At 42.2% G+C, this 24,218-nt stretch overlaps 1 protein-coding gene across 4 annotated transcripts in view; it reads right to left on the reverse strand.

The window, feature by feature from the left end:
* The window catches only part of prkcg (protein kinase C, gamma), a 57,424-nt gene that overhangs the window by 10,162 nt on the left and 23,044 nt on the right, over positions 1–24,218 (reverse strand). For 3 of the 4 annotated variants that reach the window (XM_054782126.1, XM_054782125.1, XM_054782124.1), the window contains exons 9-15: positions 18,894–19,094; positions 9,862–10,035; positions 7,996–8,087; positions 7,600–7,662; positions 7,034–7,172; positions 711–791; positions 517–624 (exon numbers count right to left, since the gene is read on the reverse strand). In XM_054782126.1, the coding sequence (XP_054638101.1) occupies positions 517–624; positions 711–791; positions 7,034–7,172; positions 7,600–7,662; positions 7,996–8,087; positions 9,862–10,035; positions 18,894–19,094 (858 nt within the window). The remainder of the gene's footprint in view (positions 1–516; positions 625–710; positions 792–7,033; positions 7,173–7,599; positions 7,663–7,995; positions 8,088–9,861; positions 10,036–18,893; positions 19,095–24,218) is intronic. The other variant, XM_054782127.1, reaches the window with a different exon arrangement.

Consider the following 24,218-nt stretch of genomic DNA (forward strand, 5'->3'; position numbering starts at 1 on the left):
GGACCACAAGGCTGGCAAACAGCTTTTACCCACAGGCCATCAGGCTCCTCAACGAAGCACTCGCACACGCCGCACGCAACACACGCACACACTCATAGCACTTTACTTATTTATTTATTTATTTATTTATTTGTATTAATGTCTCTTCTGTTGTTGTTGCTTAATTTATTGGTATATATGTTTATGTGTTTATGTTTCTTATGTTCTTATTCTTTCATTTGTTTTCTTTCTTTTCTTGGGAGAATGAACAGAATAAGATTTTCATTGCATGGTATAACTGCTGTTGTACTATGCACATGACAATAAAACTCTCTTGAATCTTGAATCTTGAATCTTGAATCTTGGACTAAAATATTTTTGGGGGGAATGTCACACATCGCACGGCCAAAAAAACACCACACATTTCGGGACACGTTGAACAAAATGTCTTGCTAGGACGACCAATTCGGGTGCGGAGGTGTGTCCTAAAACGTGTGTCTACATAGCGTAGCTCGACACTGTGCTGTGTGTACGTACCCCTTTGCAGATGGCAACAGCTTCACGGGAGAGACTCTTGGGGTAGGAGACGCTTTGCTCCATGATGGACTGGAACAGCTCCTCCTCATCAATGCCATCAAATGGCGGCTGGAAGGCATGAAAATCAAGTTAGAAGACTGGCTGATGGAAATCAAAGTCAGTGACATTCAGATGGAGGCAGTGTGTGGAATTACCTGTCCTGCTAGCATTTCATAGAGCAACACTCCGTAAGACCACCAGTCCACTGCTTTGTTGTATGGCTGATACGCCACAATCTGGAAATAAACATCAGTATGCACCAGAGTTCACTTCATTTCACTAAACTACACATTTGTTTGGCTTTTCCTTTGCCCAAAATTGTGAACGGGATGTACAATTGCATCCAGACACAGAATTTCTATGATTGCAGAAAACTGAATGAGAGAAAATGTCAACGTCCCGCCTGTGCACCCACAAAGACATTTTGCTTGATGGCGGCCATGTTTCTCAACCAATCTTGCTTAAATTCTACACACAAGTGCTTGTCACTCGCCCCAATGGGCGCACCAAATTTGTGGTGAGTCGTCTAAACACCCGAAAGTGACAGTGGGTGTCACATTTCAAGCCAACCCAACTTATGGGGTATAATAACAGGTCCGCTACGTGGAGTATTTGTCAAAACCATAACAGCACAGGGAACACAGTAATAATATAAAGAATTACGGATTGGATTTACAGCAGGCCGCCGCCGCTTTTCATGGGTGTTATGTTCTGGGAATCTCCAACGAATGGCTCGCTCCTCCCCCTCCAAAACCTCCTGCTAGCTTGCTACCTTATGGTTAGGGTTAGAGTATTAAGTTTAGGGTTAGGGTTGGGGTTACGATTAGGGGTTGAATTCAGGATTAAGTTTAGAGGGTTAGTTTAGGGTTAGGGTTAGTGGGTCAGAGGGTCGGGGTTAGGGGGTTAGGCGTAGGGATCAACATTTTCAATAAGTAAGTGTTGTAATGATTAGATTAGATTAAGCTCCAGAACCCTCCCCTTCTCTCTTCAATTGCCATTGTCCACTCACGGCACAATCCGGGTTTTATCCTAAAATACGTCTCACTCACTTAGAGTACGACGGATGTTTTTTTTCATACGCGTCACAAGTGCAGCAAATGAACTTGGAGTTTAACATCATTCCGGGAGGCTTGACGAAGGAACTCCAACCGCTGGACATCGGTGTAAACACGGCGTTTAAAGCAGAGTTGCAAGCGGCATGGGAGCGATAGATGACAGCTAGTGAACACAGCTTCACTAACACTGGGAGGCAGCGCCGCGCGAGTTTCCCCACAATTTGTGAATGGATGTAAACACGGCGTTTAAAGTAAAGTTGCGAGCGGCGTGGGAGCGATGAATGACAGCTAGCGAACACAGCTTCACTAATGGATTGTAGATGCTTGGGCTAACGTGTCTGATGCACTGTTCGAGCTTTCACAAAAGCCAGCATCATTTCTGAGGCGCCGCACGGCAACAAGACTGACTGACAATGACGACAGATGGAGAACTTGCCCCGGTGTTCATTTGGGATACAAAAGATGAGGACTTTGATGGATTTGTGGATGAGGATTGATAAAAAATAACGTGAGTACATTGTTAAATACTTCAATAAAGTACAACCAAACTCAGTTTTGCTTTCGCTGGCTTTTTAAAAACATACAATAGCATGCATGCTAGCATATTGTAGCGTCGCTGGGAGCACTTCCTGTTCCCCAGCGTGCTTTGCGGTAGTGTTTTGGTGCAAATGCTCTTAAAGTCACATGTTTGAGCTACATAGTTAGTTAGTTATTGTTCTGCAAAAGTAGCAGTCGTGTCCTGTCTGTTTTTGCGTTTGTGTGATGTTTTTAGTTGTGCACCATGACTGAGACTGTTGTGTTGAGTGATGACCATCCTGATTTCAAGTGGGTTTTAATAAACTGAATGACATTTCTGCTCTTAACTTATCTAAAGAAATAAAGCGTTGTCGCTTCCTCAATGACTTCTGAGCGACACGATACCGTGCATACCTGCGCCCTATAATACCGTGCGCCTTGTGTATGTGTTACATACCAAAATAGCACTTGTAACTGAGACTGCGCCTTTTAATACGGTGCACTTTATGATCGTGGAAATACGGTAACCCTAGATCAGGGGTGTCCAAACTTTTTCCAACAAGTATGCAGGGTCCATTTTTAACATGTGTTTTCCCAAAAATTGCAGCTATATTCTTTGTTTTGTGTGTTTCTCATAATATTCTGACTTTTTAAAATAAATAAAAAGTTTAATATTCAAACTTTTTTTTTCTAAATATTATGACTTTACTTTACTAATATTTCATCTGTATTCTTGTAAAATTACAGCTTCTTTTCCATTTCAATTGTTTTTTGTTTTTTTTTCTTGTAAAAACAGCTGCGAGCAGTAAAGCAGGTACTGGATGCTAACTGGTAAGTTTCTAACTGGTACATTTTTAACCGGCTTGTTCCCAAAGATTATTGAGTGGATTTTATTCCCAATGTTCTGCAATGCAGCGTAACGTATGGGTGCAGAAAAGAGAAATGTGTGGGTCGCTGGGTGTGAGGATAGCGGAAGAGGAAGCGGAGAATCGACGTGTGGAAATGTAACACAATGAGTCAGGGGCTTGAAATTTGGAGTTGAATTGTCTACACCAGGGGTGTCTAAAGTGCGGCCCGGGGGCCATTTGCCTGCGGCTGTGATTTTATCGGCCCGCAGCACAGTCTAAAAATGTAATTTAACAATAAAAAAAAAAATAAACAGCAGCAAAAATGGGAAAATCTATCAAAAGTCAAAATATTAAAAGAAGAGCTGTAATCTAGCAAGGAAAAAAATCCATACTTTCACAAGAATAAAGTAATAGTATTAGGAAATATGTCATTTTAGTAGCATGACGTTGAAATATTAAAGAAAAAAGTTGGACAAAAACTATGACTAAAGTTGTAAGTTTTGGAAAATTAGGTTGGGGGAAAATGTACAGTATAACATAGGAATAAAGTCAAAATATTAGGAGAATAAAATATAAACAATAAGAAAGTTGAAATGTATGGAAAATTATACAAAAAATTTACAGCAAAAAATTTGACCCGAGTAAAGTCAAAATATTAAGAGAAAAAAAAGTTTTCTAATGAGAAAAAAGTTGCAATTTTATGAGAATAAACTTGTAAAATGAGGAAAATGATCATTTTAGTAACAATGTTGAAATAAAGAAAAATACATTATTGTTTTAAAAGATATAAAGTTTGAATTACGAGAAGAAAATTTACAAGAGGAAAGCTGTAATGAAAAAAAAAACATCAGAAATGGAAAACACAGCTGTCGTTTTACAGGAATAAAGTCAAAATATTAAGAAAAAAAGTCAGAATCGGATGAAGAACAAAAGTCGCAATTTTACAAGAATAAAATTGTATTATTATGGGAAAAATGTCATTTTTAGTAGCATTTCACTTAGATTACAAAAGTGAAATGAGCTACATTAGCTTCTTAGCATATCTTTGTGTGTTGGTTTACAAAATACCAAAGTGGCCCTTGCATCCTTTCACTTTTCACTATGTGGCCCTCGCTGGAAAAAGTTTGGGCACCCCTGGTCTACACGATGGGAGAGGTGCAGGGAAGACGCTTACTGAGTCCAGGAGTGATGTGACAAACCGGCTTTCTAGATGGAAAGCGTTGCATTGGGGAGCGTAAATGTATGAATGAGTGTGTGGGAGTGTGTTTTGAAAGTATCTGTCTGTGCGTGCGTGTGCGTGTGTGGCATGAGGGAACAAACAAGCAGCCCCCCCTGGGGGAAATATATTGTATCGCATTCAAAATGTCAGACGCAGCAGAATCAATGAGTGTTTACATAAGAGAGTCAATACTCTGGACCCCCTTGGCTTAATCAAAGCTTTATCTTTTTTTCAAACTGATAACTTTCTGCTTCTCAAGACCGAATTGGTACCGATAACGGATAACTTTTTTATATCTACTTTTTAAAAATTTGGATTTAACTGTCGTCCGTACGGTGGCTTAGTGGTTAGCATGTTGGCCACGCAGTCAGGAGATCAGTAAGATCTGGGTTTGAATCTCGTTTAAAAAAAAACGTCATGTTAGGTTAATGGGCGACGCTAAATTGTCCTTCGGTATGAATGTGAGTGTGAATATTTGTCTATTTTTGCCCTGCGGGTGTATTCTGCCTCTCCCCCAAAGTCACCTGGGATAGGCTCCAGGAAACCCGCTAGTGAGGACAAGCGGCATAGAAAATGGATGGATGAATTTAAGTGTCGTTTGTGCACCCATGGAGGTGAGAAGGACTGGAACAAATTAGGATTTGACCAACTGTACCTGTTGATTTGTCCTAATCAAATATCATGATATTACTACTACCACTTCACTACTACCAGGAGAACCAGAGTATAGAGCGGACGGAGCCACCCGCTGTGGCCCAGCAAGGTGCACGGTATTCGGGCACACGCTCTGAGCAGCCGGTGTGACGCCACGGAGGTCAGGAGAACCGGAATATAGAGCTAGCGTGGCCCAGCAAGGTGCACTGTATTCGGGCACACGCTCCGTAGAGCCGGTGTGTTGCCACCGAGGTCAACGGTAAACCTTTTGCACTTTTCAGACGCCGTGGAGCTGGCGACTCAGGTGGCTGATCAGGTTTTTTTGTGTGCTCGATGTTTTTTTTTCCCCCTCATTGCGGATTATTTGGTACAATACCCTCCCCCCCCCACACTCCCACCTCACACATACATGCTGTACGAGAAACACCTTTCATCATCCAGGGCCAGCATACATGAGTTTGTTTCTAGATTTTTTTCACTAGTTTGAGTACTTTCTCACACACACACACACACACACACACACACACAGACACACACACACAGCGGAGACGCAATCAGTCACACTTGTCAGCTGCCGCAATGAAGAGAGCCCCAATGGTAAGACAAGGTCTCTAAAGGACAAGTGGTGCTTGTGCAGAGAGGTGTGTCGCAGGCTCTCCCTTTGTGCTAATTGCATCAGTTAATTAGTCCAAAAACGCTGACAAGGTCACAGAAGAGCGACGAGGGGGAAGTGTGGACACCGGCAGCAAAAGAAGAAGAAGGTGAAACCAGGGCACAGCAAAATATATCATGCGGTACGCGTCAGCATTGCAATACTCATACCAATAGCTAATACTTTTTAATTGGTATCTTATTCTCTGAAAATAGGCAGAAAACACATCTCATTTACCATAAATTGGAAATAATTTATAAATAGGTGATAATACAGGTAAAATGTACAGCATGCAACCCAAACCCTAACCCGAACCCTCGTAATCCTTCCAAGTAAGTGTTCATTGATGCTCGTACATGATCATTCACTTGCTAAGGGCAGGGTAATCGAATAATTACAACAGTCACTTTTATGACAAATGTTGATCTGAAATCGGAGGACAATGTGCATGTCAAGCTAGCAGGACGGTTTGGAAGCTGTGGCATTTAATGACCAAAATAAAGTTCCATACCACGTGGAACCAATTGACAACAGTCTGTTTCGCGAGACTTTATCCGAGCGAGGAACAAATATGTCGTGATTTTTAGTAGTAGTAGTAGTACTTTATTAATCCCACAGCAGGGAAATTCACCTGTTACAGCAGCAAGCAAGATACTTATTTTTTTATATTTATTTTTCTTTGGCCTTTTATCACCTTGTCTCACTAAAAGCTAGGTTACAATTAGGGGTGCATGATAATTATCAGGCCGATGTGAGGGAACTAGGACGTCATACCGATAGTCATTTTTAAAAAACTCTCCAATGATGTGTGTGAAGCTGCACGGTGGCCTAGCGGTTAGCATGTTGGCCACACAGTCAGGAGATCGGGACGATCTGGGTTTGAATCTTTGTTTGGGCGTTTCTGTGTGGAGTTTGCATGTTCTCCCCGTGTGTGCGTGGGTTTTCTCCGGGTAATCCGGTTTCCTCCCACATTCCAAAAACATGCATGTTAGGTTAATTGGAGACTCTAAATTGTCTCTAAAGGTATGAATGTGAGTGTGGATGGTTGTTTGTTTATATGTGCCCTGTGATTGGCTGACAACCAGTCCAGGGTGTATTCCGCCTCTTGCCCGAAGTCAGCTGGGATAGGCTCCAGCATACCCCCACGACCCTAATGAGGACATAGGGTATTGAAGGTGGATGGATGGATGGATGCATGGATGGCTCCAATTATATCATTACTGTCTTTTGCTTGGGGGGGAAAGGGATCCATCTATTTAAGGCAGCGTCTTACACTCACACTTGGAAACTCATTTTGGCTGCTTGTATTCGCTTTAATTGCAAACATTACCCCGATCCGCCTGGCGATCTCACGCTCGCTCCAGCCATCCCTCACTCATGAACAAGACCCTGAGATACTTCAACTCCTCCACCATGGCCTCAGATTTGGAGGCATTTTCAGAGAATGCACCCTCTTGTGCTCTGGCTGGATAGATTTGGGAGCCCCCACAACTTTTGTACCCCCTGGTGATTATGGAACGGTGTGTGGGCCTACCTCAGGGGCAATGTAGTCCGGGGTTCCACAGAAGGTGTGCGTGGTGTCGCCCTCAAACATTCCCTCCCTGCACATCCCAAAGTCGGCGATCTTAATGTGGCCCTCGCTGTCCAGCAGCACGTTGTCCAGCTTTAGATCCCTGAGGGGTGGGGTGGGGGGGACGGGGGGAGTTCACACAAGGTCTGGGTATGACTCATTTTGACAGATAACACCTTTAAGGGAGCCTTTATCCAAGGAAGATGTTAGAGATGATCAGTATTAAACAATAGAAGCACTTTAGAATGAAACAATAGAGGCACTATGGCACCTCTGCGGGGGTGGGACCCGAGAGTAGGATATAGAGCAGTTATTTACTAGTTCCAGGCTTCTTCTTGAAGCCCCAGCACTGAGCTTTGTGACATCTTCCACACAATTGCTTCCCGAAAGACGGCAAATACAGACAAGCGTGTGCAACTGATGTCTTCTCGGGATAAACACTTCAAAGACAAGCTTTGGTGCTGCACTGCACAGAAGTGACACCAACCACACAAACATGAAGTAAATGAGGTGAACTGCTTATCCTTTACCTGTAGATGATCCCTTTGCTGTGCAGGAAGAAGAGGCCCACTGCTATCTCTGCTGCATAAAACCTGCAGGGGGAGAGAAAAAGGGGGCGATTTGTGTTACTGCACGTATCGGGATATAAAAGTCAATCAAAAAGAGGCTGATGAAAGGCAGTACAACCAAACACATGAAAGGCCAGCGGAGAAAAAAAATGAGCAACAGAACGAGAATAAGATTTGGATGGCGGATCAAAGATTATCGGAGAATGGAAAGACAAGATTAGGGGGCGGGGGGGTGATGAATTTTATGAGCGACCGGGAATAATGAACAAAGTGAGTGTGTGTGTGGGGGTGTGCAAGGGAAAGAACGCAACGCCGAACATGAGGGAGAAAAGTGGCGTGAAGATAAGAGGAGCATACGCGGCATGAGGCTCTTTGAACTTTCCAATGATCTGAATGTGAAACATCAGGTCTCCTCCGTTGACGTACTCCATCACATAGTACAGCCGGTCCTGAAAACACACACACACACACACACACACACACACACACACACACACACATTCCTGGCAAATTACAAAACCATCTCCGCTGCAGGAGCAAAGTGCTTGTTGGCAAGTGCAAGCGTATTATTTCATGTATTAATAAAACCCCAAGGAGGACCATGCTAGGCCAAAATGTCAGGTGGTGAATTGAATGGAAGTTTTGTGGTGCCTTTGGGAGCATCTTCAGTGGCTGGATAGCCAAAGTGCGGCTCGGGAGTCAATTCCAGCCTATGTCTGTTTTTTTATTGGCCCACGGCACATTTTAAAAACATCTTTTAACAAGAAAGAAAAACAGGAATTTAACAAAGCTAAAGTCAAAATATTCCGAGCAAAAAGTTGTAATTAACTAGAAAAAGTTGTTATATTATGAGAATAACTTGATAATATTACACTGCAACGAAAATAACACCATTTTAGCAGCATAAGGTGACATTTTTAAGTAGCATTTTTGTAAAAGTCATCATATTATGTGAAACAAACAAAACAAACAATTGTCATTTGGGAAAATTAGGTTACAGAAAAAGATATAATTTTATGAGAATAAAGTCAAAATATTATGGGAGTAAGTAAGAATTACAGAGAAAAAATTTACAAGATGAAAATTTTAATATTGAATATTATGAGGAAAAATAACAGCAAAAAGTGACATTTTTAAGAAAAAAAGGCATTTTTTTAAAAGTGGGAATGTGTCAAACAAACAAAACAACTAATAAAATTGTCATTTTGGGAAAATTAGGTTACAGAAAAAGATATAATGTTACGAGAATAAAGACAAATTATTATGGAAATAATTAAAAATTATGAAAACAAAATTTAAAAGACGAAAATTGAAATTGTTGGGAAAAAAAGAACAGTAAAAATGGGGAAAAGAGCTGTAATTTTACAAAAATAAAGTCAAAATATTCATAGAAAATTTTTATTCTACAAAGAAAAAGTTGAATATTATGAGAGAAATAACATAAGTGAACTTTTTAAAAAAGTCGTAATATTATGAAAAACAAACAAAACAAAAAATAAAGTTGCATTTTTGAGAAATCCGTTTGCTGTAAAGGACATAACCTTACGAGAATAAAGGAAAATATTATGGGAATAAAGTCAGAATTATGAGAAGCTGCAAAAAAAGCAAAAACAGAAAAAAGCAGCTGTAATTTTGCAAGAATAAAGTAAAAAAAAATTACAACAAGAACGTTTAAATAGTTGAACAAAAAACAACAACAAAAATGTAAAAAAAAAAGCTGTAATTTTGTAATGAAGTCAAAATATTATAAGAAAAATGTTGTATTCTAATGAGAAAAAAAGTCACAATTTGATCAGAATATCTTTGTAATATGATGAGGAAAAATAATGTCATTTTAGTAGCATAGAAGTTGTAATATTACGAGAAGGAAACAAAACAAAACAAAGTTGTAATTGTTTTTAATTAGGTTGGGGAAAAAGTTATTGAAAAAAATTGCCAAAGATTATTTTAGAAGAAAGTATAAAATATTTGGAGAATTTAAAAAAAACAGCAACAATGGAAAAAAAAAGATGAAAGAGTGAAGTTAATCTTAATAATAGATTTTTCACCTACATGACAAAGCTGAGATGGAGATTTTTCTTGAAATAAATATAACTTCTGAGCATATCTACGTATATTGTCTTACTGAATACCAAGGTGGCAAAGTTGCATCCTTCCATTTTTCGCTATGTGGCCCTCGCTGGGAACAGTTTGGACACCGCTGGTCTACACTCACGCACACACCTCGGTCTGGAAGGCGCAGTAGAGCGATGTGAGAAAGTGAGGACGAGACGGGAGCGCAAGAACCCTCCTCTCCACCAGGGCACTCTCCGTGTCCTCGTCCTGGAAGAGAACGTCCTTCTTGAGGACCTTGACAGCAAACAGGCGCTCGCTGCCTCGCTCCTCTGCCAGCAGCACCTGACAACATGAGCAGACCTTTCATTAGGTACACCTGCACCATATCATGCATGCATCAAAGCACAGTAAATGTTTCAAGGACAAACAGAGATTTTGTCTTATGATACTACATATGCAGAGATCTTTTCAAGCATGTTCTATTCTACTCGATGTATATTTGGAAATTCTTAGTGCTGTTACATTATTGACAAATAACGTTTGGTCTTTTCTTGAATGATGAAATCATCGTGGATATTGTGGGGAAATGACACAAAAACAGGAATATCATGATCAGAAACGACAGTGAAGAACGACTCAACAACACCTGCGCAGGAAATTACAGTGGTGTTTGCCCCCTGTCTGATTTCTTCATTTTTTTGCATGTTTGTCACACTTAAATGATTCAGATCATCAAACACATTTAAACATTAGTCCATGACAACACAACTGACGACAAAATGCAATGAATTGAGATCTATCAGTGTGGAAAAGGTTATAAAGCCATTTCTAAAACTTTGGGACTCCAGCAAACAACAGTGAGAGCCATTATCCGCAAATGGCCAAAACATGGAACAGTGGTGAACCTTCCCAGGAGTAGCCGGCCAACCAAAATGACCCCAAGAGCGCAGCAACGATTCATCCGAGAGGTCACAAAAGACCCCACAACAACATCCAAAGAACTGCAGGCCTCACTTGCCTCAGTTAAGGTCAGTGTTCATGACTCCACCATAAGAAAGACACTGGGCAAAAACGGCCTGTTTTTTGTTTGTCATAGTATTACAACTTTAAAAAAAACAACTTCCTGTTGTATTTCAACATTATTCTACTAAAATGATGTTATCATAAGCATTCCCGCGGAGATGGACGGGAATGTTGTGATGTGAGTTCATGAATAAACTAAAGTGGAGCATGACTCAGAATTTGCATTTCCCTGCAAAGCTTCATGCTTTTTCACGCACGTGTGTGTGTGTGTGTGTGTGTGTGTGTGTGTGTGTGTGTGTGTGTGTGTGTGGTCAGTGTGTCATAAGTGATGCGCGTCATACAGTCCCGTGCTTCGCAGGCACTTTCTTTTTTTGGGTACATGAGACACACGTGATGCCGTCATTAGGACAGATGCCTGAGCTGGTTGTGCTCGCCGTGCACGCTCCAAAACATTTCATTAATGCTCCCGTATTTCACGCTGCATTAACATCAAGATGTGGGAAAGGCACGCGTGTTTTGTAAACAGAAAATGCATGCTTGGGGGGGGGGGTGCATCTCAGTAATGCACCAATGAAAAGCCAGCTCTAGATACTCCTATACCTTTGAACATACCTTACCTTACACACCTTTACTAATTCAACTAATACACGCTGTACTTTTTTTTCCAACAACACTAGGGGGCGACTGTGGTCACTGAATTGCTTGGAGCTTAGAAGTGGTTAGCAGTGATGTGCAATACCGGCGATTCCGATCCGATACAGATACTTGGTGCAACATGTCAGGTACATTTGAAAAAGTGGTGTATTCCAAATTACAGCACAGCTGATAAAGCAAAGAATATAAGACATCAGAGTCTTTGTTTGAAACAACAGCATATCATTTAGACCAAGTCCACAATTACCTCAAATGACTCAAGTACCAAAGTATCGAGAGCCTGAAGATCTGCGATTGGGGGTATAGATATTTCCGTATCGATCCGCACATCACTAGTGGTCAGCTGGTCAGCTCCATGCAATTTAGCCATGAATCCTTCGGTGGGATAATATAAGTTTCTCTCGATTAGCTCTTTGTTGGAGGTCACGTTTTCATATACAGTGGTGTGAAAAAGTGTTCCCCCTTCCTGATTTCTTATTTTTTTGTATGTTTGTCGCACTTAAATGTTTCAGATCATCAAAAAATCTAAATATTAGTCATGATAACAACGGAACACAAAATACAGTTTTACTGTTTTTATTATTATTTTTTAAATTATTTACGTGAGATGGCGCCGGGTGGTACAGACGAAATTTGGCTGGTGCTTATAAAAGTACCGGTACCGGTACCCGTCGCTACTGATGACCTGTCCCTCAACCAATAAGGTTCATTTACTGTCATTTCCAGCTAGCATGAAAAGGCTCAATGCTGCATGCAATTAACCTTTTTTAGCGTGCTTTTCTACTTGTTTTCTGCTAAAAGAAGGAGCAGGCTTAAGGAGGGGCGCCAGGAAGTTTCATTTGAAGAGCATTATTGAGGACTTGCTATCTGGCTCATGGTACAGTCCGTACCTCGGTGTTGGGGCTACAGTTTTGTGTTTTTCTCCCCAAATTCTCTTTTATTATTTCTTATTCAAGAGAGTTTTATTGTCATGTGCATGGTAAAACAGCAGTTATACCATGCAATGAAAATCTTATTCTGTTCATTCTCCCAAGAAAAGAAAGAAAACAAATGAAAGAATAAGAACATAAGAAACATAAACACATAAACATATATACTAATAAATTAAGCAACAACAACAGAAGAGACATTAATACAAGTAAATAATACAAATAAATAAATAAATAAATAAAGTGCTATGAGTGTGTGCGTGTGTTGCGTGCGGCGTGTGCGAGTGCTTCGTTGAGAAGCCTGATGGCCTGTGGGTAAAAGCTGTTTGCCAGCCTTGTGGTCCTGGACTTCAAACTCCTGTAGCGTCTGCCTGACAGTAGGAGTGTGAATAATGAGTGTTGTGGATGTGTGCTGTCCTTGATGAGGTTGTGTGTTCTGCGTAGGACTCTAGATTTATAAATGTCTTGCAGTGAGGGGAGGGCTGCCCCAACAATGTTCTGTGAGGTCTTGATCACCCGCTGGAGTGCCTTCCTATCACGTGTTGTACAGTTACCGTACCAAACAGTGATGGAGGCGGTAAGGACACTTTCCATAGTGCATCTGTAGAAGCAACTCAGGATTGTGGTGGACATGCCAAATTTCCTCAGTCTTCTCAGGAAGTACAGTCTCCTTTGGGACTTCTTCAGAATTTGTTGGGTGTTGTGAGACCAGGTGAGGTCCTCGCTGATGTGTGTGCCAAGGAACTTGAAGGTTTTCACCCTCTCCACCTCAGTCTCATCAATAAACAGGGGTCTATGCGGCTCCTTTTCCCTTGTTCTTGGGTCGATGATCATCTCTTTAGTCTTATCTGTATTGAGAAGGAGATTGTTATCACGACACCAAGCTATGAGGTCCGTCACCACTCTTGTGTATGATGTTTCAACACCACCAGTGATCAGTCCGATGACTGTAGTGTCATCCGCAAATTTAATGATGCTGGTGTTGTTCTGGGAGGCCACGCAATCGTAGGTGAAGAGCGTGTAGAGGAGTGGACTCAGCACACACCCCTGTGGGGTCCCAGTGCTCACAATTCTTGAGCTGGATGTGCGATTGTGGACTCTGACTGACTGGAGCCTGCCTGTTAGAAAGTTAAACACCCAGTTACAGAGGGAGGGTGACAGGCCAAGTGTGAGGAGCTTATTTGTGAGTTTGTGGGGGCAGACTGTATTAAAAGCAGAGCTATAGTCTATAAATAGCATTCTGACGTATGTGTCCTGGCCCTGTAGGTGAGAAAGGGCTGTGTGGATGGCAGTGTTGACTGCATCATCTGTGGACCGGTTCTGGCGATATGCAAACTGTAGAGGGTCCACAGTTGCCGCCGGGATGCTCTTTTTGATGTGGGTCATGACTATTCTTTCAAAGCACTTCATAACAATAGGAGTGAGTGCTATAGGGCGATAGTCATTCAAGCAGGTCACGTTGCTCTTCTTGGGTACGGGCACTATGGTGGTGGACTTAAAGCAGGTCGGTACAGATGCTTGTGCAAGCGACAGGTTAAATATGTCAGCAAGCACATCAGCTAGCTCTGATGAGCAAACCCGAAGTGCACGTCCTGAGATGTTGTCTGGCCCTGCTGCTTTTCGTGGGTTTGTTTTGTTTAGAACCCTGCGCACATCAGCTGATGTCACCATGAGAGGTGAGTCCTGTGTGCTCCCCAGGTTCAGCCACCCTCTCTGCTCATCAGGAGTTTGGGTGTCAAAGCGGGCATAGAACTCATTCAACTCATCAGGAAGTGTGGTTTGGCTGGACGTGGCTACGCTACTCTGCTGTCGATAGTCTGTGATGTGCTGGAGCCCCGCCCACATGCGCCGAGGGTCTGAGGTGGAATAGTAGCCCTCCAGCTTCTGTCTGTACTGTCTTTTGGCCTCCCGTATGGACCTCCTCAGGTCATATCTGGCCTTTTTGTAGTCATCAGCGGTGCCCATGACAAATGCAGTCGAACGAGCACGTAGCTTAGCCCTTACATCACAGTTCATCCACTGTTTTTGGTTAGGGTATTTTCTGTAATACTTGGTGGTGGTAACAGTCTCTATACATGTGCTAATGTAGCCAGTAACAGCAGAAGCATATTCATCCAAATCAACAGTACAATCTTCCCTCCCCGCTGCAGTTTTAAACACATCCCAGTTTGTGCAGCCAAAGCAGTCCTGAAGTACTTGATCAGTTTCTTCATTCCACACTTTAACTGCTGTACGTACAGGGGGAGCGTTTTTAAGAAGTTGTCTGTATGTTGGATAAAGGAATATAGAGATGTGGTCAGCCTTTCCAAAGTGGGGTCTTGGAACAGCCTTCAAAGCACCTTTCATGTTGCTGTAGACTTGGTCCAGGATGTTATTTTCCCTTGTGGGAAAGCTCACATGCTGGTAATATTTGGGGAGGACAGTCCTGAGGTTACAGTGGTTGAAATCGCCAGATATAATAAATACAGCGTCTGGGTGTTTGGTCTCGTGTTTATCAATGATGTCATGCAGGAGGCCTAGTGCATTAGCAGTGTTAGCTCGTGGTGGGATGTAAACAGCAGTTAAATACACAGCGCTAAACTCACGAGGCAAATAAAAAGGTCTGCATTTCACCATCAGCAGCTCAATGTCCTGCGAGCAGTGCTTTTCCATCGTCTGTACGTCTGTGCACCACCGTTTGTTTACGTAGACACAGACGCCGCCACCTCTGTGTTTACCAGACGCTAAAGTCCGATCTCCCCGGTAAGCAGCAAATGATTCCAACTGGATCGCCGAGTCCGGTATATCCTCCCTCAGCCAGGTTTCTGTGAAGGTGAGGACACAGCATTCCCTGATCTCACGTTGAGCTGTAATCCTTGCTCGTAGTTCGTCCATCTTGTTTTCAAGAGAGCGGACGTTGGCTAGCAGCAGGCTTGGTAGTGGTGGCCTCGTCGCTCTAGCTTTTAGCCTAGCATGCAGGCCGGCTCGCTTGCCTCGTTTACGCCTCGGATGCTTTGCTCGCCGGGTATTCAGCTCACCAGGTCCGCAGGCTGCTGCGTTCTCCCGGCGCAGAAGAAAGGCAAAGTCTGAGAGGCTAAATGAAAGTTCATGGTGAACCCTGCCGATGTTCAAAAGTGTCTCTCTGTTGTAATGTATTGCGTGAGTGTGTTGAATGTCCAAAATGAACAATAAAATAGAAAAAAATAGAAAAACACGGGAGAGTGTCACAGAGACGTCTGCCACGGAGGGTGCCATCTTTGATTATTATTATTATTATCGATATTGTATCATAAAAACCACCTTCTAAATACACTTTTAACATTATTAGAGCCCTCTAGACATGGAAGAACACCCCTATAGTCACCTTTATACTCCTATTAACTAATAAAGTGGAGAAAATAAGACATATACTGTAAGTCATAAATAAGACTTGTACTTGTGTGTGATGCAATAAATGTGTTCCATGTGGAGGACAGGAAGTAACGTTGGGGTTGGGAGTTGAGTTTTAGCTGGATTATGGCCACAGCGGTCGCCCATGTTATTATTACGATTATCATTATTATTGTTATCAATAATATTGGTGCTTGTGTGTCTCACCCAACATTACAGTAATATTACTGACCCCTAGTGGCCAGCATGCAATACTTCATATCATCACAACCTCATTGAATGTGTCTTATATTTGTATTTTACTTCATTTAGCCATTTTTATGCTTCAATGCATTGTAACAATTGTAATGCTTCTAATAAATGAAATAATTCCTGTTTGTGCCTAGTGGCCGTTACTTTTACATGCTGTTTTTTCATTGGCCAATGGGGGCACTTACGGCTCAATCCTATACTACTCTGCCTAGCAACAAGCTACAGAGAAAATGTAACCAATTTGAGCATAAAAAAATCCACAAAATCTGTGATTGATGGCTCGCACAATATTATTTCCAGCCCGTTCAGAGGGCGGACAGCCTTCTCCTGCAGATCTTGGATCAACATTTTCTTTTCTTTTTTTCTGGTCCCCCTGTCCTGTCCAGCCTTTAAGGCAGATAGAATTGTTGATCTAAATGTCCTCACGTGCTCAACAGATTTACTCTGCCAGGGAAAAGTGTGAGATACACTTTCTGTTATACAGAATTTATTTGACTTTGATGTTTTGTTGTTATGCAAATTTGGAGCGGCTGGACAGGAGCAGGAGGGGATAGAGAAGAAGAGAAAAAAACGGGTTGGGGGAGAAATAAGAGGGACAAAAGACAGAGACAAGGACAACAGCAGCATCAACAATTGTCACAACAAGAACAGAACAACAGAAACATACAGAACTACATCAGCAAATAAATGTCTGTGATGACTATAAAGACCCTGATGGAAAGGACAAAATAATATCAACAACCACAATGACAATACTGCATTGAAACAGTCACACATAATAGTAGTAATGAAATGATGAACTATGATAGTGATCACAATGACAATACGGCATTGAAACAGTCACACATAATAGTAGTCATGAAATGATGAACTATGATCGTGATCACAATGACAATACTGCATTGAAACAGTCACACATAATAGTAGTCATGAAATGATGAATTATGATCGTGATCACAATGACAATACTGCATTGAAACAGTCACACATAATAGTAGTAATGAAATGATGAACTATGATAGTGATCACAATGACAATACTGCATTGAAAGAGTCGCTGTAATAAAAGCAACAACATAATAACACCCTGGTTAACTCAGTGAGTAATGTGGGTAAGTTCGTATGTATGTGTGCATATGCACGTGTGTACAGGTATCTCTGCATGTGTGCAAGTCCTCATATATATAAAGGTGCGCGAGTGGGTGAGTGTGTAATTGTCACTGAGAATGCATGAAAGGAGAGGGACCCCCCTCCACCGCCCAGAAAGCCCCGCCCCAAATAGCCAGGCCGAGCCCCCACCGCCAGAAAGCCACCGGGCCCAAAGGGGCAGGCAGCACAAAGATCAGCCCCCCCAGAGCCAGCCCAGAGAGCCCTCCCCCCGGGAAGACCAGCAAGGGGCCGCAGAGAGGCAATCCCAACCAGAAACAGGGCGCCGGCGGGCCGGAGGACAGCCAACCCCCGAGACCGGCGAGAGATCACACCCCACAAAGGCAGATGGGCACTGGGGGCCACACACCAGCAGGCCCAGAGACGCCCAGGAAGCCCGCCCATGCCAGAAGCGGACTCTTTAATTACCATCGTCTGCTCGACGGCACGTGCTCTACCCTGACAAAAAGAGCTATAAAAGCAGGCCTTACAATTGAAATTAAGCAAACAAAAAAAAGGGAAAATAGAGCAAAAGTTAGAAAATGTTCATATTAATCATAACTAATAATAACACAATAACACAAAGCTTTGTATTTAGATATGTATCATTTACTTTTTTACAAAAAAGGCATATTTATATATATTTTGGGGTATTTTTATTACTTTTTAATTATAAAAATGCAAGGTTTAAAATACATTTAAAAAAATTTAAAATAGCAACATTTTTAAATAAGAAAATTTTTTTATGTACATACATATATAGTACTTTATTTTAAATAATTCAATTAAAATTACTTTTTTTATTTTTACAAAAATTTTGTACTAAATTTCTTCAAGGTTGGCAGGTCTACTTTACAATGTTTGAAATCACATACATAGTGCTTTTACAAAATTAATTTTAAAAATATTTAAAAAAATCAACATTTTTTAAAAAGTAAAAATAACATTTTTGGAATGTAAATTTAACTGTATTAATAAAAATATCTATATTTTAAAAAGCATATTTTGATTATTTGTTTTAGATATTTGTGGAATTTTTTAATTATAAAAAAAATATTTATAATTTTTTAAAATTAAAAAACACTAAAAATATTTGCTGTTTTTTAAAAGTTTAAAAATCCCCTTCTTCTCCTTTCGGCTTAAAAAAGTTTAAAGGTAAAAAGTTTTAAAATAAGTAACAAATAATTTTTTAAATGTAAATGTTTTTTTTTTTAATTAAAAAAGATTTTTAAAATTAAATTTAAAAATTGTTTTTTTCAAAAAATAAATGTTCGTACTACATTAGTTCAGGGTTGGCAGGTCTGCTTTAGAATAAATCCCACAAATATGTGCTTCTTCCTGACTCCTTGCTTCCTTTTGGCCAGAGTAATCCTCCCCTCTCCTCTCCTGTCTCTGAGTGACTCCCTCCCTCAACACGCACAAGTCACTCCCTTCTCCCCCTCACTTCTTGGCTTTTTTTTTTTTTTTTTTTTTAACCATCCATCTTACGTAAGATGAGCTCTATTTCCCCCGTCCTCTGTAAAGACTCTGGTCTGACAGTTATGAAACCGCACCAGGGGAGCTGGAGACGAGGCAGAAGGACTCAAAACGACACTCTCTTCATTACGCTTCATCTAGAAGCCTCCCCTAGGACGGGAGGAAGGAGCACCTCCAGGAAGGAGGAGTGGGTTTGTAAGCTTCATGACAGCACAAAAGATGTAAAGTTCAATTCATGATGGGGGGCAGGGGGTTGCACTGAAGAGCATGAGGCATAAAGGTCAAGTCCATCAGTAGAAGAAATGATTGAAAAGGAAAAATAAACATCCAGATTGACATGAGGGATGTTTACCTTGCCGAAACTGCCTTTGCCCAGCACCATAAGGAAGTTGAAGTCATGGATGCCCACCCTGCTCTTGCCCGACCCCAGGGTGTGGGCAGGTGGACACGATGAGGGCACAGGGGTCAAGGGCAAGGCCACAGGAGGGGGTTCAGACAGCGGGCCGGATCCCATCTGAGGCAGCAAAGGTGTCGGAGTGTCTGGCAGAGGCTCCTGTGGAATCACATGGGGATGTGGGGGTTGGATGCAGTCCAAACACACAACACGAACCTGAGACCTCCAGTTCACCTCCTTGTTTCTCGTTCAAGGCAGGCAGAACAATCCTGCACCCTGGTGGAGGGAGAGTGTAGCACAGCGGAGACACTCCATCGTAATACACTAGAACCTCACTTCATTCCTTCCAGGAAGTCCCACTCTAACCCAAACCTACGCTAACCCAATCCATTTTTCCCATAAGAAATCATCTAAACAATTTTTATACATACATTAAATGTATTTAAAGCAATAAATTATAGATTTTATGACTTTATTATTTTTAAAATTACATTAAAAACATCCATTATTTTTTATTTGAGTACTAAATTTCTTCAGGGTTGGCAGGTCTGCTTGAGAATGTTTTAAATCCCACACATTGTGCTTACAAAATTAAAAATATATATTTGAAAAAAATCATATACAGTATATAGATTGTGTGCATTTTTAAGGGGTGCTCTGACAGATCGGCTACCGGTCAGTATCGCCCGATTTCCATATGCCAATACTTGCTTTTAAACGCCGATCCCCTTCGCCGACCAGCTCAGCCCCTATTGCTGCAGCCAAGCCTATAGCGACCGTCTTCTTGTGTTTTTTTTCTTTTCTTGGGAGAATGAACAGAATAAGAATTTCATTGCATAGTATAACTGCCTGTCTTACTATGCATATGACAATAAAACTCTTGAATCTTCAATCTTGCATCATCGGTCGGAAACTGGGTTTGCCGACTGCCTGGGGTCCTGCTGGATGCTCTTGCATCCAAAGTCTCCTTAAAGAAGGCACCTGATCCCCTAAGTTTCACCAGTGATTTTGAAAAAAGTAAATCAAATATGTTATGGTATATGTATTCGGGCTGTCAAAGTTAACGGCCGTTTCCTTAAACGGCACTTTTTTTTTGACGTGCGATTAACGTGCGCACGTCCTGTTTGACCATCGGCCGACCCTGTAGTTGTCACCTTGTAGCCACAAGTAGGGGTAAATAATGAGCGGAAATGCAGAAAGAAGGGGATGTTTTTATTGGTAAATTTAGCTTCAAAGCCCTGGCAGATGGCTCTCGCAACAAGACCAAAGTTATTTGCAGCGCTTTAGCTAGAATTAGCAGTGCACTACAGTAGCTAGTCATCAACACGTCAGTAAAACATACCTACATTATAGCAATCTAATTTATCTCATTTATTGTGTATTGTGTACAACTATGACAGCAATAACATCAAATTAAAAGCACAAAATGAATACAGATATAGCCTGGACTTTTTTTCCCAAAGAGGTTGTGTACCACAAATGTGCACATTGGCACTCAATAAGGTCATCAAATCTTACCTTTGTGCTTTCCCACATAGTACCAGCATTTGGCACCAAATGTGAGGTGGAAGAAAAAGGGTAAAAATACAGTATAGTAGTCCATCTGTGTGAATTTCTCTTGGAGATGAATAAAGTACAGTATTTGTGCAGCGGGTGAGAACGGGAGAAGGTGCTTTCAAGGACGGTCAAACAAAATGGGACAAATCGGAGCTCGCATTGAGCATCCAAAAACTGGGTAATTTTTAACTGCATGTTATTTTTGAACCCACCATACACCAGTACCAGCCTGGACTTTGCTTTTCAGAGAGGTTGTGCACTGAACAAATATGCACATGAGCACTCAATAAGGTAATCAAATCCTGCCTTTATGCATTCCCACAGCATTTGGAACCAAATGTGAGGTGAAAGAAAAAGGGTAAAAATACTGTATAGTAGTATAAAGACTGTAATAGTACTGTGCAGCGTGGGACAAAGTTAGAAGGCGCGTTCAAGGACTGTCAAACAAAGTGTAACAAAATGCCACTCGCATTAAACATGTAAAAACTGTGGGATTCCTAATTGTGTGTATATATATATATATATATTTTTTTTCTCTCTCTTTCTTTTTCCTTTTTCCTGTCCAGCCTTTAAGGCAGATAGAACTGTAGATCTAAATGCCGTCACGTGCTCAACAGATTTACTCTGCCAGGGAAAAGTGTGAGATACACTTCCCCTGTTATACAAAATTTATTTGACTTTGATGTTTTGTTATTATGCAAATTTGGAGCGGCAGGACCTGAGCAGGAGGGGATAGAGAAGAAGAGAAAATAAAACAGAGGGGATTGCCGACATCACCACATCAAAACCAACAACATAATAACACCCTGGTTGACTCAGTGAGTAATGTATGTATTGTGATGTATGTACTGTACGTATGTATTATGAGTGTGCATATGCACGTGTGTACAGGTATCTCTGTACGTGTGCAAGTCTTCATATACTGTATATATGAAGGTGCGCGAGTGGGTGAGTGTGTAATTGTCAGTGGGCAAGCGGGTGGGCAAGCGGGTGGGCAAACGGGCGATCACCCGGGCGAACCACACAGCACCAACTGACACCCGCGTGGCAGCAAATCCCGGAGAGGGAGTGGGAGTGCTGCACCTCCAAACAGCAGGGAGGCCAAGCACCAGAGCCGAGAAGGCGAGACCAGCAGCAGACCAGCCGTAGGACCCCACCAGCCACCAGGAGCGAGACCACCCACATGCCACCAAAGCCGATGGCACACCACCCGTACACCGGAGTCTCAGCCCCGACAAGCCTGCATATTGACCAGGGGAGGCAAAGACGCAGACAGCGGCCCAGACAGCAAGCCCCCCCCCCCGGCACAAGCCCCGGCATCAACAGGCCCCAAAGGGCCACCCCATGGAAGGGCAGGCAAATCAGACAAAAGGATCCCACAAGCCAGGCCACCCCAGGCAAGCCACTGTGCTACAACGGCCAGCGGACAGGTCCACGGCCGTATCCCCGACCCCGGCGCAGAACAGGCAGGAGGTACCCCAATCCAGCCCACTCCACCTGTGTATGTGATAAGGTGTGATTGTGTCTATTATGCAATTAAAAATATAAATAAATAAAAGAGGACAGCTCTGAAGAGCTGTCCTGTGTGCCTGAGGGGTGTATCTGTGTGCATGTATATGATAGGGGTGTATGTGGATGATAGCTAACGATGCAATTCAAATTGAGGGACAGCTGCAGCACAGTGGGCCCCTCACCTGCCCAGACCCTGCGTGGGTCTACTGCGTGATTAAAATTGAGGGGCGACAGGTTAGTGGCATTGCAGGGGCAAAGGAGTTAATTAAAAGTTAAGTTAATTAAGTTAATTAAAATAATAATAATACAAATAAAATAAACACTAAAATTTTAAACTGCCCTCCCTCATCCCACCCTCCCACCCAGGGGAGATAGTTCCGCAGAGGCAGCTGAGCTCAAGCACCCGTGACCCCACCGAAGGCAGAGGCCGCCCCTCTGCCCTCGCCCCTCCCACACCGGACGATCCCACACGGCAGCCGAGCAGGAGGGCCCAGGGCAGATCCCGCCCCACCCCTAGAGGCAAGGGAGGCCGAGGGCGACCCACGCCGCCCCCGGGGCGGCCACCCCGGCCCCGCCCCCATCCCATCACCCGACCCGGACCCCTCTCCACCCCCACCCACCAGTCCCCCTAGGAAGGCAGCCCAGCAAAGAAGAGCAGGGACACCAAGCCCGCGCCAGTCCGCGTCAGCCCGCCCCCGAGGCGCCAGGGCCACCCAGCGACCAGGACCACACCCTAAGCCAGACGAGCGAGACCCCCAGGTAGAGCCAGACACCCTCAGCCCCTCAAGAGTCAGGTCAAGGAATTAATTATTGGTGCCCATATAGACTGAAATTCTGACAGTTTTTCGTTAGATTCAGCAGATATTTTCTCAATAGCGATATGATCAAACAGGAGATTTTTGTAAAGAGCTATGTTCAATTTCTTCCTTGATTTCCAATTGATGAGAATGGTTTTCTTGGCGATGTATAATGCGGTGATGAGAAGTTGTGTTTGGTTTGTTTCTACACCGACTGTGGAGAGATCGTCCAGCAGGCATAGTAAAGAGGAAGTAGGAATGAAGAACCCAAGTGCCAAAGATAGGTCCTCACACACTCCGTGCCAGAAATGATTAATGGGAGCACAGGTCCACATGGAGTGTAAGTAGTCATCTATTCTATGGTCTGAGCAGTGTGTACAGATGTTAGAGTCAGTTAAGCCCATTCTAAACATTCTATGTCCTGTGTTGTGTAGTGTAGTGTAGTGTAGTGTAGTGTACTCTATGAAGGATTTTAAACTGAACCCGCTGTATGTTGGGATTTTGATTAACCGGGAAGCATTGAGACATATTTGCTTCCAGAATTCAGGGTCACAGCTTGTAGATAAATCTGAGTTCCATTTGGAGATTGGAACTCTGAGTGTGTTGTGGTTTTTTGAAAGTAGAACATATAATTTAGATAATGTTTTAGGGACAGATATTTTAAAAAATTGGTCAATGGTGGGATTGCTTTCCCATGATATACTACTGAAACTTGCTCTAATTATAGATTTAATTTGTACTGTATGTATTCAAGAAATTTGTTATGATTTATTCCATACTGTGTAACAAGGTCGTTAAATGAGTTGTTTCCTTTAATAATATTGTTCATACAACTTATTCCTTTTTCGTGCCATGTCGGAAAATTTAATTGTTGTCAGGATTATTCCAGATGGGAGTGTATTGCAAGGAGTGAGCGAGGATCTAGTTATTTTTAGAAATTCCCACCAAGCTGTCAGAGTGGTGCTTATATTTATACTTTTAAAACAATTATTTTTCCGGAGGATTTGGCTAATGAAGGGCAGATTTAAAAATTGGGATTTCATGGCTATGTGATTGTTCTATGTCTAGCCATAAATAATCCAATGGGTTAGGTTTGATCCATTTTAAGATATACTGTAGCCTGTTTGCAAGGAAGTAGTTGGAGAAGTTTGGGAGTTCTAAGCCCCCATATTCTTTAGATTTTTGTAACGTTTTGAGACTTATTCGTGCTGGCTTATTTTTCCAAAGAAATTTATTTATATATGAATCTAATAACTTGAACCAAATTATAGATGGTTTGGTGGGGATCATGGAAAACAGATAATTAACCCTTGGTAAGATCATAATTTGCACGGTGGATACTCTGCCCGTAAGTGCGATGGGCAAGGTTCTTCCTCTATTCTATCCTCTATTGACTTCAATAGTGGAGTATAATTCA

Source organism: Dunckerocampus dactyliophorus, chromosome 7 (genome assembly GCF_027744805.1).
Source record: "Dunckerocampus dactyliophorus isolate RoL2022-P2 chromosome 7, RoL_Ddac_1.1, whole genome shotgun sequence".
In the NCBI taxonomy this organism is placed as follows: domain Eukaryota; kingdom Metazoa; phylum Chordata; class Actinopteri; order Syngnathiformes; family Syngnathidae; genus Dunckerocampus; species Dunckerocampus dactyliophorus.